General features: G+C 41.3%; 1 protein-coding gene across 1 annotated transcript in view; it reads left to right on the top strand.

Moving 5' to 3' along the window:
- FAM171A1 (family with sequence similarity 171 member A1) overlaps nt 1–14,353 on the top strand; it is a 174,740-nt gene that overhangs the window by 91,140 nt on the left and 69,247 nt on the right. Inside the window, exon 3 of the mRNA XM_077490850.1 lies at nt 7,114–7,206. Coding sequence (XP_077346976.1) covers nt 7,114–7,206 — 93 coding nt within the window. The remainder of the gene's footprint in view (nt 1–7,113; nt 7,207–14,353) is intronic.

Raw genomic sequence — 14,353 nt, forward strand, 5'->3', positions numbered from 1 at the left:
GATGATTGCAGTTATCACTGCATGTAGTGCCGAATGCCACACCGTTTTTCAGTATCCCCGGTAAAAAAAATTCAAAAATGAATTTACTTACACTTTAGCTTTTCCCCTTTTTATTTTTTGGGTGGGTCAGGCCACGCTAAACTGATAGTTGAATGTTACAGTTTCTAATATCTTTTGGGAACTCTGTTGGTGAGATCTCTGCTGAAATTCCCCTCTCCACGCTGGACCCTTTACTTATTTTTTATATTAGAGAATGTAACCGGAAGAGCTAAAACACACAAAATTCCCAGGAGTACAGAAACCCGAGGTATGACTTCTGAGCAGAGAGATCTCGTTGAAGCAACGAAGAGATGACTCTGCGTAATGGGCTCCACTATAGCTAAATGATTGATTTTGAGTATCCTGACCCAATAAATCTAATGATATGATAATTGCATTAATTTAGAGGTGCCAAAAACTACCAGTGTAGAGATGGGCTTGACCAATTGGCTTTGAATCTAGGAGCCAGCTAAAAAAATTAGGAGCCATGTTTTTTTGTTTTTTTTTTAACAAACAAATCTTAAGGATTTAACACGTCTCCGAAAGGTGATCTTACCCTTTAACCCTTTGACAGCCAGAACCATTTTTGCATTTTTAAATAATTAAAATCATAAAAAATTATTTTAGCCCTGAAGATTGCATACAACCCCCAAACATTATACATTTTCTGAAAGCAGACACTAGAGAATAAAATAGCAGTAGTTCTAATTTTTTTAGGCTACATATTACCGAAAAGTTTACAGTTAATTTTTTAAAATAAAAAGTTCATTTTAGGGGGCACAAAAACACAATAAATTACCCATTTTTTTTTTTGGTAAAATATAAAAGCTGAGGTTGTACCAAGTAAATAGCCTCATGACGCCATCCGTCAGCAGAAGGGCACGTACAGGCAGAATCCCGTACCTGTACGTTGCCCTTTAAAAGGCGGATTGCGGACCCGTGGACTCTATGTCCGTGGGGATACCCGCGATCGTCTCACGGTGAGGAAGAACGGGGACAGGCTAATGTAAACAAGCATCTCCCCGTTTTGCCTAGTGACACTGTCACTGATCACAGCTCACTGTGATCAGTGATGTGTGACATACAGCCCCTCCCCCCACAGTTAGAATCACTCCCTAGGACACATTTGACCCCTACAGCGCCAACTAATGGTTAATCTCTTTACTGCCAGTCACATTTACAAAGTAATCAAAGCATTTTTAATTGCACTGATCACTGTATAAATGTGAATGGTCCCAAAATCACGCCAAAAGTGTCCGATCTGTCCATCATAATGTCGCAGTCATGATAAAAAATCACTAACTGCTGACATTACTAATAAAAAAAATTAATAAAAATGCCATAAAACAATCCCCTATTTTGTAAATGTTATAACTTGTGCGCAAGCCAATCAATAAACGCTTATTGCGATTTATTTATTTTTTTAACCAAAAATACGTAGAAGAATACATATCGGCCTAAACTGAGAAAAATCATTTTTTTGTATGTATTTTTGGGGGATATTTATTATAGGAAAAAGTAAAAAAAAAATTTTTTTTTTTTTTTAATTGTCGCTATTTTTTTGTTTGTAGTGCAAAAAATAAAAGCCGCAGGGTTAATCAAATACCACCAAAAAGCCTGATTTGTGGGGAAAAAAAAGGACGTCAATTTTGTTTGGGAGCCATGTGGCACATCTGTGCAGTTAAAGCAACGCAGTGCCGAACCACAAAAAGTGCTCTGGTATTTGGCCAGCTAAATGGGCCAGGGCTTAAGTGGTTAAAAGCCTTTAAAGGTCATCAGTTTCGTGTTACAAATGAGGACTGGTGCTAGAATTATTGCTCTCATTCCAGCATAAGCAGCGTTCTGTAACATCTGTATCGCAATCGGTTTTAGGCGTAGGTGCCCCACTGCGTACGTTTGTACTTGCGTATATGAGGGGGTGGGGGGTTATGTGCTTGGATGTAGCTTACATTTTTTTATACTTAAAAAAAAAATATATATATAAAATTCCCATTAGATAGGGCAGTGGTTCTCGCCCTCAGTCCTCAAGTACCCCCAACAGTCCATGTTTGCAGGTTTTCCTTTATCTTGCACAGGTGCTTTAAATCAGTCAATGGCTTGGCATTTTGGACAACTATTTTATCGAAGAGAAATTCCCAAAACATGGCCTGTTGGGGGTACTTGAGGACTGAGGTTTAGGACCACTGACATAGGGGACAAAAAGTTCCAATCACCTGATAGCCTCTGATTTGCTATCACGGTCATTGTACAGCCTGCCCCTGTGTTATCTTCTCTTGAATGGAGGAAGATACATTGTATCATCTTTTTTTTTTTCTCCTTGCTAAAGAAGAAAAGGGTAAACCAAGAAAAGTGTGTGTTAAAATAAACGAAAAAAGATAAATGGCAAGATCTGAGTTTGATCTACAGCCCTGACCAAAAGTTTTATAAGTTATTTAAATATAAATTTTCACAAATTCTGCTGCCTCAGTTTTTATGATGGCAATTTGCATATGCACCAGAATGTTATGAAAAGTGATTAAATGAATTGCAATTAAGTCCCTCCTATTTGCCATGAAAATTAACTTGATCCCAAAAACCCCCCCAAAATCATTGTTCTTCCTCTGTTACCTACAAGGAAATGTGCCGTTTTCATTTCTTTGCACAAAAAGGGATTCACAGGCAAGGATATTGCTGCTACTAAGATTGCACCATAATCAACCATTTATCTCATCATCGAGAACTTCAAGGAGAGAGATTCAATTTGTTGTGAAGAAGGCTTCGGGGCGCGCAAGAGAGTCCAGCAAAGCGTCAGGACCGTCTCCTACAGTTGATTCTGCTGCGGAATTGGGGCACCACCAGTGCAGAACTTGCTCAGGAATGTCAGCAGGCAGGTGTGAGGGCATCTACACACACAGTGAGGGGAAGACTTTTGGAGGATAGCCTGGTGTCAAGAAGGGCAGTAAAGAAGTCACTTCTCTTCAGGAAAAACATCAGGGACATACTGATATTCCGCAAGAGGTACAGGGGTTGGACTGCTGAAGGCTGGGGTAACTTACGGTAATTTCCTCTGATGAATCCCCTTTCTAATTGTTTGGGGCATCCGGGGGAAAAAAAAAACCTTGTCTGGAGAAGAAAAGGTAAGCGCTACCATAAGTCCTCTATCATGCCAACAGTAAAGACCATTCATGTGTGGGGTTGCTTCTCAGTCAAGGGAGTGGGCTCACTCACAATTTTGCCTAAGAACACAGCCATGAATAAAGAATGGTACAGAAACATACTTCGGGAGCAACGTCTCCCAACCATCCAAGAACAGTTTGGTGATGAACAATGCATTTCCAGCAGGATGGAGCACCTTGCCATAAGGCATACGTGATCACTAAGTGGCTTGGGGAACAAAACTCCCCAGACCTTAATCCTATTGAGAACTTGTAAACAAAAAAACCCCACAAATTCTGACAAACTTTAAGCGTTGATTATGGAAGAACGAGTTGCCATCAGTCAGGATGTGGCCCAGAAGTTGATTGACAGAATGCCATGGCGAATTGCAGCCGTCTTGAAAAAGAAGGGTCAACACAGCAAATATTGACTCTATGCCTACACTTAGTCAAAGGCTTTTATTGATAATTACACTCTTATTAAATGCTTGTAATTATACTAAAAAAATGAAGCAGCAGACTTTGTGAAAATTAATATTTGTGCCATTCTCAAAACTTTTGGCCAGGGCTGTTGGTCAATATCAGAGTTATAGTTAGGTTCAAGGTTAGGGTCAAAGGTCATGGCCTGTGTATTTTAGGTAAGATTACAAAAAAAACTTTTTTTAATTTAGCGTCAGTGTATGTAGGTAGGATAAAAGTGAAATGTGCACTTTGTCTCTGGGCCGTACTAGTAGAGCTGCACAATTAATCGTCAAGAATCGTTATCGCGATCTTGATTAAAGTGTTTAGCAAAGAATTCTCTCTGCTCTTCTGAAGCCACAGCCATCAAAAAGGAAGAGAAAAATGGGGCAGTCTGCCAAGAATCAAATTAGAATCAGTTGAACTTGAGTATAAACATTGTAACAATTTGTCAATGGAATAGACTGTGTGTAAGTGAAACAAGTTTAACCACTTAAATACTAAACCTTTTTCTGACATTTGTTGGTTTCAAGTTAAAATCTTTTTATTTTTTTTATTTTTTTGCTGTAAAATAAATTACTTGGAACCCCCAAACATTATATATATATTTTTTAGTAGACACCCTAGAGAATAAAATGGTGGTTGTTGCAATATTTTATGTCACGCTGTATTTGCGCAACAGTCTTTCAAATGCAATTAAAAAAAAAAAACAGTAAAGTTAGCCCATTTTTTTTTTTTTTTGTATAATGTGAAAGATTTTACATCTCGAGAATCGTGATCTTTTTTTATTCTAAGCAAAAAAAATGTGATTCTCATTTTGGCCAGAATCGTGCAGCTCTAAGTACAAACCACAAATAACATACACATATGTGGCTTTGCAGTGATTGTCATGAGCAGGAGAATTTATTTTGGATTTGGTGGTAGGTCATGGTAATAGCAAGAAATATACTGCTAGGTTTAAAAAAAAATGAATACTACTTTTTTGTGGATTTTTGCCCAAAGGATGTTGGCTCAAACTTGTCTTGCATACACACGGTCACACAAATGTAGGTCAACAATTCCGAATGTAAGAACGCGGTGACGTACAACACGTAGGACGAGCCCATTAAAAGGAAGTTCAATAGTCGTGTGATATCTCCATTATAAACGCTAGTTTTACAAGACCGAGCACTTCCCGCTCGTACTTGATTTTGAGCATGCGTGAACTTTTGTGCGCGGACTTGTGTGCACAACAACGTTTTGTTTGGCGGAAATTTTGAGAACCTGCAATCAAACATTTGTGGGCAGAAAATCCGTCAGCAAATGTCCGATGGAGCATACACAGGATTGGATTTTCCGACAACAAGCTCACATTGAACATTTCCTGTCGGAAAATCCGACCATGTGTACGCGGCATTAGGCTTTAATAAAAAAAAGTCAGGATATATTTATTACAATTTATTACAATTTACCACCAAATGAAGGCCAAAACAAAGGTATAATCCATCATTTTTACACAGGTTAGTCAGCATAGGTGTTGGGAATGGGAAGGGGACGTTTTTAACAATAGTTAGGTTTAGGCAGGCCATACATTGTATAGTTTCTTTCCGTCAACCGCAGGTTAAATAAAAGAAAATTGCTTGGTTCCCCCCATCAAAGCAATCAGTTGATGGGGGAATCCCTCCCACAGCGCTATTTATATTCTGACAGCGGGAGGTTTCTCTGCCACCCTAATACAATGATCACTGTTAGCAGCTATAGCCACCAGCAGTGATCACGCAAAATAAGCCCTACAGGCTGGTTGTAGTGAAGTCGATTAATGGATCAACCTCAGTACAACCAGCATGACCATAGACGACCTTAGGCTAGAGTTCTGCATTAAAGTAGTTCTAAAGTCTCATAGTTTATTTACCTTAAAGTGGTTGTAAACCCATTACAACCACTTGAACCTACAGGTAAGCCTAGTTTAAGTGCAAGAAATATCACCCAAACCTAAAAGGTTTAGGAGATATTTGCAGAAATAGCAGCACCAATGTCTATGGCGCATATGCCGTAGACATTGGGCGCAGGCGCACTGAGCGTGCCGTTTCTAACGGCGATCATGCCATTAGTGGCGGCACCAGCGTGCATGCATGGGAGTGACATCATCGATTCTCCGGCCAGCCACAGTGCTGGAGCAGCGATACCTGGAAGACACACCGAGTCAACATGTCAGCGACAGAGGAGGTGAACGAGGGTCGCTTCGGGGGCTTCGATCTCAGGTAAGTAATTCATAATGAGCTAGTATGCTATGCATTGTTTATGTGTTTTTTTTTTGTTTTTTTTTTAAGAGAGGGTTTTCTTCCTCTTAATGCATTGTATGCATTAAGTAAAAAAAATTCTCTGCTGCAGGATCCCCCCAGCTCCCCATTGTTCTTACCTGAGCCCAATCTGATCGACATGCATGGGAGCAGTGGGTCCTCATTGGGCAGATTGATAGCAGCTCCTTTCAATCAACTTCAGTGGGGGGGGGGGGCGCCCGAGTACTGCTGTCTGTGTCAATGGAGCGAGCTTGCACGAGTGCCCCTATGGGAAGCTTCTTGTGGGGGCTCTGGATAGATTGGAGGAGCCAGGAGCACCAGCAGGGGACCTGAGAAAAGGAAGTTTTGGGGCCGCTCTGTGCAATTCCATTGCACAGAGCAGGTAAGTATAAAGAAGTTTGTTCTTTTAAAAAAAATTCTTTACAATTGATTTAATGATAAGATCTCCTTTCATATCCTGTCCTGTAGAACCAACAGGAAGTGAAAGCTCTCCTAAGTGAGGGAAGTGCAGACAGTTGTCAACACAAATGTTACCAATAATAGATTTCCCTTTTATTGCTGTTCTGGTGACACAATGTTTGTGTTTTATTTCAGATAGGATGGATAGTTCCAAAGGGGATACAGTTGGGAATCCTAGTTCCTTACCAATCTGTCCAATATTTTTTTTTAAATTGTATTAGATGCACTTTAAGGCCTCGTGTACACTGGACATTTTTGGACGTTTTTACAGCAGCTGTTTTTGACTTCAGACGTTTTTTTTTTTTTTCTGCAGCCAATAAACTCCCCACCATGTTATCCTATGTGTCCATGCACACATAGGCTGTTATCAGCAGTTTTGGGCTTTAAAAAAAAAAATAAATAAATCTAGCAGGCTCTGAGAGGAGTTTTTCAGCTGTAACAACGCTCTAACGTCAAACGCCGATAAACGCTGAAAAACACAGCTCATCAGCGTTTTTTTTTACGTAATTGATCCATTGAGAAAAAAAAAATACAAAGAAAAATGCTAAAATAAAGCCTAATGCAGGAAAACGCTAATAAAAGCTAAAAAAAAAAAAAAACACTATTCAAAGATGTTGAAAAAACTCACTACAAAGCTACTGGCGTTTTTATAACGTTATTTTAACGTCCAGTGTGCATGAGGTTTTTAAGGTCATGTTTTCAATACTGAATGTGGGTCCTTAGCTGTGATTTTTCTCTTGCAGTGTTCTCCTTTCTGAGCCTTGAATTGCTGCCTGAGCGCTCAGCCACATTAATGGTGTACGATGATGTTGTACAGATAGTCTCAGGATATCAAGGTAAGAAAATGTGAAAATGTTCACGGTCAATGAGTTCTGAAAAAGTTTCCTAAACCAACTCTTTACAGAGAGGTGCTGCTCCCGATGTATCATGCAGCCCTTAGTTACACGGTGAAGGTATGTCTGAGTCCTTGCTTTAAGTTCTACCAGTAGGTGCTTCAAATGTTACTTCTTCTGTTTCCTGCCTATGGAATCCTTTCCTATAGGAATCTCTGATCCTTTTTTTTTTTTCTTGTGGAGGGTAATGAATAGAGGACTGTAAATAACTAAGCACCCCCCCTCCATTAGCAACCAAAAAGAGTTTTTCCTCCTGCAATATAAATTATAATGTGATATTATAATTGGACAGCACAGTCTAGTACACACAGCTGCTGTACTACCAATCCGATGTTAGTACAGCGATCTCCCCTGCTGCGCTGTTGTGTTCTGACGGGGGCGGCCCTTCCGTCAGAACACTCCGGTCAGCGCTCTCAGCCATTGGCCCATAAAGTCCATAAAGACATGGATGAGCGAGTTTGGGGTGGAGGAACTTGACTGACCTTAACCCGATAGAACATCTTTGGGATGAATTAGAGCGTAGACTTTAAGCCAGGCCTTCTTGTCCAACATCAGTGCCTGACCTTGCAAATGTGCTTCTAGAAGAATGGTCAAACATTCCCATACATACTCCTAAATCTTGTGGACAGCCTTCCTAGAAGACTTGAAGCTGTTATAGCTGCGAAGGGTGGGCCAACTCAATATTGAACCCTACGAACCAAGACTGGGATGCCATTAAAGTTTATGTGCCTGTAAAGGCATACGTCACAATACTTTTTTTTTAATATAGTGTATATGATGCATGACCATAACACCTAGAAGAACTTGTTGGAGGCCTATTCCAAAATAATGGAAATCAAGTGGACCTCTCCCTTTCCTTTTTGCAGACATAACGGCCTTCACTTTTCTGGGATGGATTTCCACAATATTTTGGAATGTGCCTGTGGGAATTTGTGCCCATTCAGCCAAAAAAGCATTTGTAAAGTCAGTTAGTCACTGATGTTGGAGAAGAAGACCTGGCTTCCAATTCATCCCCAAGGTGATCAGTAGGGTTGAGGCCAGAGTTCTGTGCAGGCCATTTGAGTCCTCCACACCAAACTAATCAAACCTTGTCTTTGTGGAGCTGGCTTTGTGCATAGGGGCCCAGCCATGCTAGAAGGTAGGTTACCACATGTGGCAGGTGCTACATACCTTTGTACATATAGTGTATTTCCTAAAAAGTTTTAGCGGCTGTAGACTGAAATGCAAAGGTAATTTTTTAACAGCATTATAATACAAAATGGTGTAAGTACACACATACATATATATATATATATATATATATATATATATATATATATATATATATATATATATATATATATATATATATATATATATATATATATATATATATATTTTTTTTTTTTTTTTTTAATGACAGTGGATTTTTCTTAACGCTTTCCTCCAGATTTTACCTCTCATTTAGTTTTTAGCACTATGCTATTGATCTGGAGAGCTGTAAGGATGCCCAACTATCTATGTATGTATGTATGTGTGTATCTATATATATATAGATAGAGAGAGAGAGATAGATATATATATATATATATATATATATATATATATATATATAGATAGATAGATAGATAGATGGATAATAAAAATTATTTTATTTTTTTTGCAACCAAACTTTACGAACGTTGGATGTATATAATGTTTGAGTTAATAAGTACAAGAAACAATAGGCAGGGAAGGAGAGCAGGCACCACATAAATGTTGAGGGAGTCAGTACCTATATATCAATAGCTGCTTCCCATGTGTTTAATTGTCTTTATTCACTTTAAGGCTAGAGCACTAGGCTATGGTTTGACTGCCAGGGCTGCAAAATAAGTTGGACTCCTCAGCATCATTTATTAGAAAGTAGGAAAGAGCTTATTCAGGGCCCTTAAAGATTATTAGTGTGCATGGCTGCAACACTGGGGCTACGGCCAAACAGGTCTTCTAATAGTCCAGATTTGCCAATGTACTGAAGAGTACCTGGGATATGGTTGTTTGTATCCTGCAAAGAAGTAATATAGATCAGAAGAATTTCCCATAAGACTCAAAGGAAAGGAAGAGGGTGCAGGGGAGGCTGGGAGCGTTGTTGGGGTATAAGGTAAGATGTGGTGGTTGCTCGCCCATGGGGGGTCCCCTACACACCTGGGCAGGTGGGACCCCTACAGATATTACCCTTCCCTGAGCCAGTAGTGGCATGGCTCCATAGGTCATTGCAGATATTTTGGAGAGTAATATACGTACTATTTATTTTGCGACCTTAAAAATTAATTTTTTGCATTAGGTGCATGAAAATGACATAAAACATCTGTTTATAAACTTATCAAATTGATCAAAACCATTCCAGTTCCCCATTAAAAGTTAATCTCCTGCCTAATTTTACTTACGTTTACGATTGTGTGAGGAGAGCAAAATGCCTGGAAGTAGCCCATTTGTAGTTACAGAGTCACCATATGTCAACTTATTAAGCCTCTCAGAACTTTTGCTTAGCTGTCTGTAAGCCTTTTGGCTGACGTACATCTGGAATCTGTTCCCAGAAAAGTTATTTTGAGGTCAGTGCAAAAATAAAAATCTGCTCTTCACTACCCAGAATTTTCCACTGTCCTTCTAGTAACAAAAATATTAAAAAAATAAATGGAATTGTGCAGCATGTGTGTTATTTGGAGGGCCGCTTCATGCTAATCCACAAAGCATCACCAAGTATAGGCTACGCAACTACAGTATCTCACAAAAGTGAGTACGCCCCTCACATTTTTGTAAATTTTTTATTATTTTTTCATGTGACAACACTGAAGAAATGACACTTTGCTACAATGTAAAGTATTGACTGTACAGCTTGTATAACAGTGTAAATTTGCTGTCCTCTCAAAATAACTCCACACACAACCATTAATGTCTAAAGTGAGTGTAAAGTGAGTACACCCCTAAGTGAAAATGTCTAAATTTGTCCCATTTCGCCATTTTCCCTCCTCAGTGTCATGTGACTCGTTAGTGTTACAAGGTCTCGTGTGCGAATGAGGAGCAGGCGTGTTAAATTTGGTGTTATCGCTCTCTCTCATACTGGTCACTGGAAGTTCAACATGGCACCTTATGACAAAGAACTCTCTGACGATCTGGAAAAAAGAATTGTTGCTCCACATAAAGATGGCCTAGGCCAGGGGTGCCCAACCTTTTTAAGTGCGAGGGCCACTTAAGCAACTTGGTAACCAGTCGTGGGCCACAATGAGCCGAGCGCATGGATGACAGGTCACAGCTACTCTCTACGCCCTCTGATCCGATCCACCTGGATGGAAGGGGATGAATTCCCTTCTATTTTTTTTAATCAGATTTTTAGGATCGGATTGTCGGCAGGCAGGTGTAAATGGACATAAGTCTGTTTACATCTGCTGCTCTGTAGAGGTGAATCGAGGATCCGATTGGGTAGGGGCAATCGTGTGAAAAGGGCCTAAACTGCTTTCACACTGATATGCTGCTTTTTACTTAAACCGTGGGTGCAGCATAGTGCACCTGTGTCTATCCTGTGGGTTAACTGAACTTTGCCATAGACTCTGCCTGTGGCAAAAGCCAGTGCTGTACAAGAAGTATCGGCTTATGGGGCTCTGCTCTGCAGCCACTTTCTTCCTCTAACACCAGCTTCATTCACAACACTGATGCTGTGGTATGACGGGTCAGCAACCTGCGATCTGGTCTTGCTAACCCACCATTGCAGAGCAGGAGGTCGTGGGCCACATCAGAGGGCTCCGCGAGCCACATGTGGCCCCTGGGCCACTGGTTGGCCACCCCTGGCCTAGGCTATAAGAAAATTGCCAAGACCCTGAAACTGAGCTGCAGCATGGTGGCCAAGACCATACAGTGGTTTAATAGGACAGGTTTCACTCAGAATTTGCCTCACCATGATCGACAAAAGAAGGTGAGTGCGTGTGCTCAGCATCATATCCATAGGTTGTCTTTGAGAAATAGATGTATGAGTGCTGCCAGCATTGCTACAGAGGTTGAAAGGGCGGAAGGTCAGCCTGTCAGTGCTCAGACCATACTGTATCAAATTGGTCTGCATGGCTGTCATCCCCAAAAGGAAGCCTCTTCTAAAGATGATGCACAAAAAGGCCCACAAACAGTTTGCTGAAGACAAGCAGACTACTGGAACCATGTCCTGTGGTCTGATGACACCAAGATAAACTGATTTGGTGATGTCATGCGTGTGTGGCGGCAACCAGGTGAGAAGTACAAAGACAAGTGTGTCTTGCCTACAGCTTGGTGGTGCGAGTGTCCTGCCGACACTGGGGAGCTACAGATCATTGAGGGAACCATGAATGCCAACATGTACTGTGACATACTGAAGCCGATCATGATCCCCTCCCTTCGGAGCAGTATTCCAACATAACGACCCCAAACACACCTTCAAGATGACCACTGGCTTGCTAAAGAAGCTGAGGGTAAAGGTGATGGACTGGTCAAGCATGTATCTAACATCCACCAGCTCTGTGATGTCATCATGGATGAGTGGAAGAGGACTACAGTGGCAACCTGTGAAGCTCTGGTGAACTCCATCCCCAAGAGGGTTAAGGCAGTGCTGGAAAATAATGGTGGCCACACAAAATATAGACACTTTGTTGGCTGTGTGTTGAGTTATTTTGAGGGGACAGCAAATTTACACTGTTATACAAGCTGTACACTCACTACTTTACATTGTAGCAAAGTGTCATTTCTTTAGTGTTGTCACATGAAAAGATAATAAGCTATAATAAAATATTTACAAAAAATGTGAGGGATGTACTCACTTTTGTGAGATGCTGTATATATCTAACCATAGAAATAAGTAAATCGGGAATAGCAAAGCTATCACTAAGACCCCCTTCACACTGGGGCGTTTTTCAGGTGCTTTAGTGTTACAAAAAGCGCTTGTAAAGCGCCTGAAAGAAGCCTCATCTGCAATCCTAATGTGAAAGCCCGAGTGCTTTCAAATTGAGGCGCTGCGCTGGCAGGGCGTCAAAGTCCTGCAAGCAGCTTCTTTGCAGCGCTTTTGGAGCGGTAAATACACAGCTCCTAAAGCGCCCCTTCCCATTAAAATCAATGAGAAGCGCCTGCAAAACACTTTTGGCAGTGGCGCTTTTAACCCTTTAGTTGGCCACTAGCAGGGGTTAAAAGCTCCCTGATATCGCTCGAAAAACGCTGGTAAAGGGCCGCTAGTTTAAGCAGCACTTTACCAGCGTTTTTTGGGCGCTGGCAGTGTGAAAGGGCTCTTAAAGCACTTGGGCTTTCACATTGGGATTGCAGATGAGGCTTCTTTCAAGTGTTTTACAGGCGCTTTTTTTAACGCTAAAGTGCCTAAAAAAAAAAGTCCCAGTGTGAAAGGGGTCTAAATAAGTTATTCTCACTGATGCAATAGTGTACCAAAAAGAGTGAATAAGTGCAATGCCGTATGCAAAGAAATCACAAAAAAATACTAATACAATTAAATACGGATTCCCAGTACAGCGCACACAGTGTCTGCAAATGTACAGTAATATAAAATTGAAAAATCTGTGATATTACTTCAATACATACATAATGGGCCGCTGATAAGGCAGTACAGCCATCTCCCCTGTACTGGTCCCCGGTCCCATAAGTTCAGAAGGGGGGCCGAGCACCTGCTAAGCTGGAGGGCTGGCTGTACTGTCTTATTGCAGACGCTGATCCTCTTCTGCCTCCCCCTGCAGCACTGCCAGCTTTTCCTCTTTCGCCCTCTGGCTGCACTGCAGGGGGATTGGTTCTTGTAAATGTAACCCCGTCCATCTGCTGTCTGGGTCCCCCCTGGGGGCCCCTTTTCCCCGCATTTCTTTTGTCTTCCTTCCTCTCCTGCATGCAGCTGCTGCATGCACACAGGAGGATGTTTCAGGATGGAGAGCAGGGGAAGGGCTAAATGTCTTTTTCTGGCCCCTTCCTTTCCTGAATGAACACAGTGAGCAATCCGTACCAATCACTTCTGTGTCCATTCACCGCCAAAGCATAGTAAACTATATTAACTGTGCTTCAATTTGTAAATGATCAGAAAGCCTCGGTGCTATCCATTCATTTGTGCAGCTGAGGTTACAGAGAAAGGGACCTCAGTCACTTTCGGATGGGGGCCTGTCTGGTAGGCTGTGTGGAGCGCCGCAATTTCTAACAGCAGCCCTGCATACATATTACAAATATGAGTATAAAATTAAAACGACCATGAAGATCTAAAATAAAGTGTAATCGGTCTTTAATAATCAAATGACAACATTTAGTGTCAAATATAAATTGTTCAAACTCAAAGCATAACCTAAGTCCCTATAATATCCCAACATATTTCACTGTGCTTGTGCTTCCAAAAGTCACACATATTGTGCCCAGACACCTAGTGACACTCCAGACTGCTCACCTTATGCATGGTGGTTGGTCTGCCTCTCTGTCTATCTGGGCATTGAAGATTTCCCGTATGAACCTGACCCCCCCCCCCCAATGAAAGGAGCTGGCGGAGCAGGCTTAAAAAGCCCCCCGTGTTTCAGGAAGTCTAAATGGGGGATGTTTAAATGAGTATTTCTGAGACATCCAATGTAGATCCCTCTTTGGTTATTTTGCCTGATGAGGGGAGATAAGTTATTGCCCATGAAGCGCGTTGGATGTTTTCATGTAATCAATATAAGGGTAATTTTAAAAGCTTCTTGAACTCTCACATTTTCTTATTTGACACTTGTTTCTGTACTTCCCAACTAAAGTAGACCATATACTTATAACCACTTGCTGTCCGCCCCATAGAAGTTTTACTGCTACAGGGTGGCAGCTGTGCGCCGGATCACATAATTTGGCATTCCTGCCTGCTGGGGGTGCCCCACTTCTGCTGTGAATATTCACAACAGAAGCTGATCTGCAGTTGCCGGGCACTCAGTGTCCTCTGGCACCTGCCGATTGGCAGTAAATTACACATCAGAAACTAGAATCCATTTCTTCCCCTAGTAAAAGCAGCACACAGTGTACACCAAAACACTGGCTAGGCACACATTTAACCCTTTGATTTCCCTGGACATGTTTAACCCCCTTCCCAGCCAGTGTCATCAGTATAGTGACAGTGCAG

Source organism: Lithobates pipiens, unplaced genomic scaffold (assembly GCF_037356315.1).
Source record: "Lithobates pipiens isolate NorthernLeopardFrog02 unplaced genomic scaffold, aLitPip1_a1.2 Scaffold_19, whole genome shotgun sequence".
In the NCBI taxonomy this organism is placed as follows: Eukaryota; Metazoa; Chordata; class Amphibia; order Anura; family Ranidae; genus Lithobates; species Lithobates pipiens.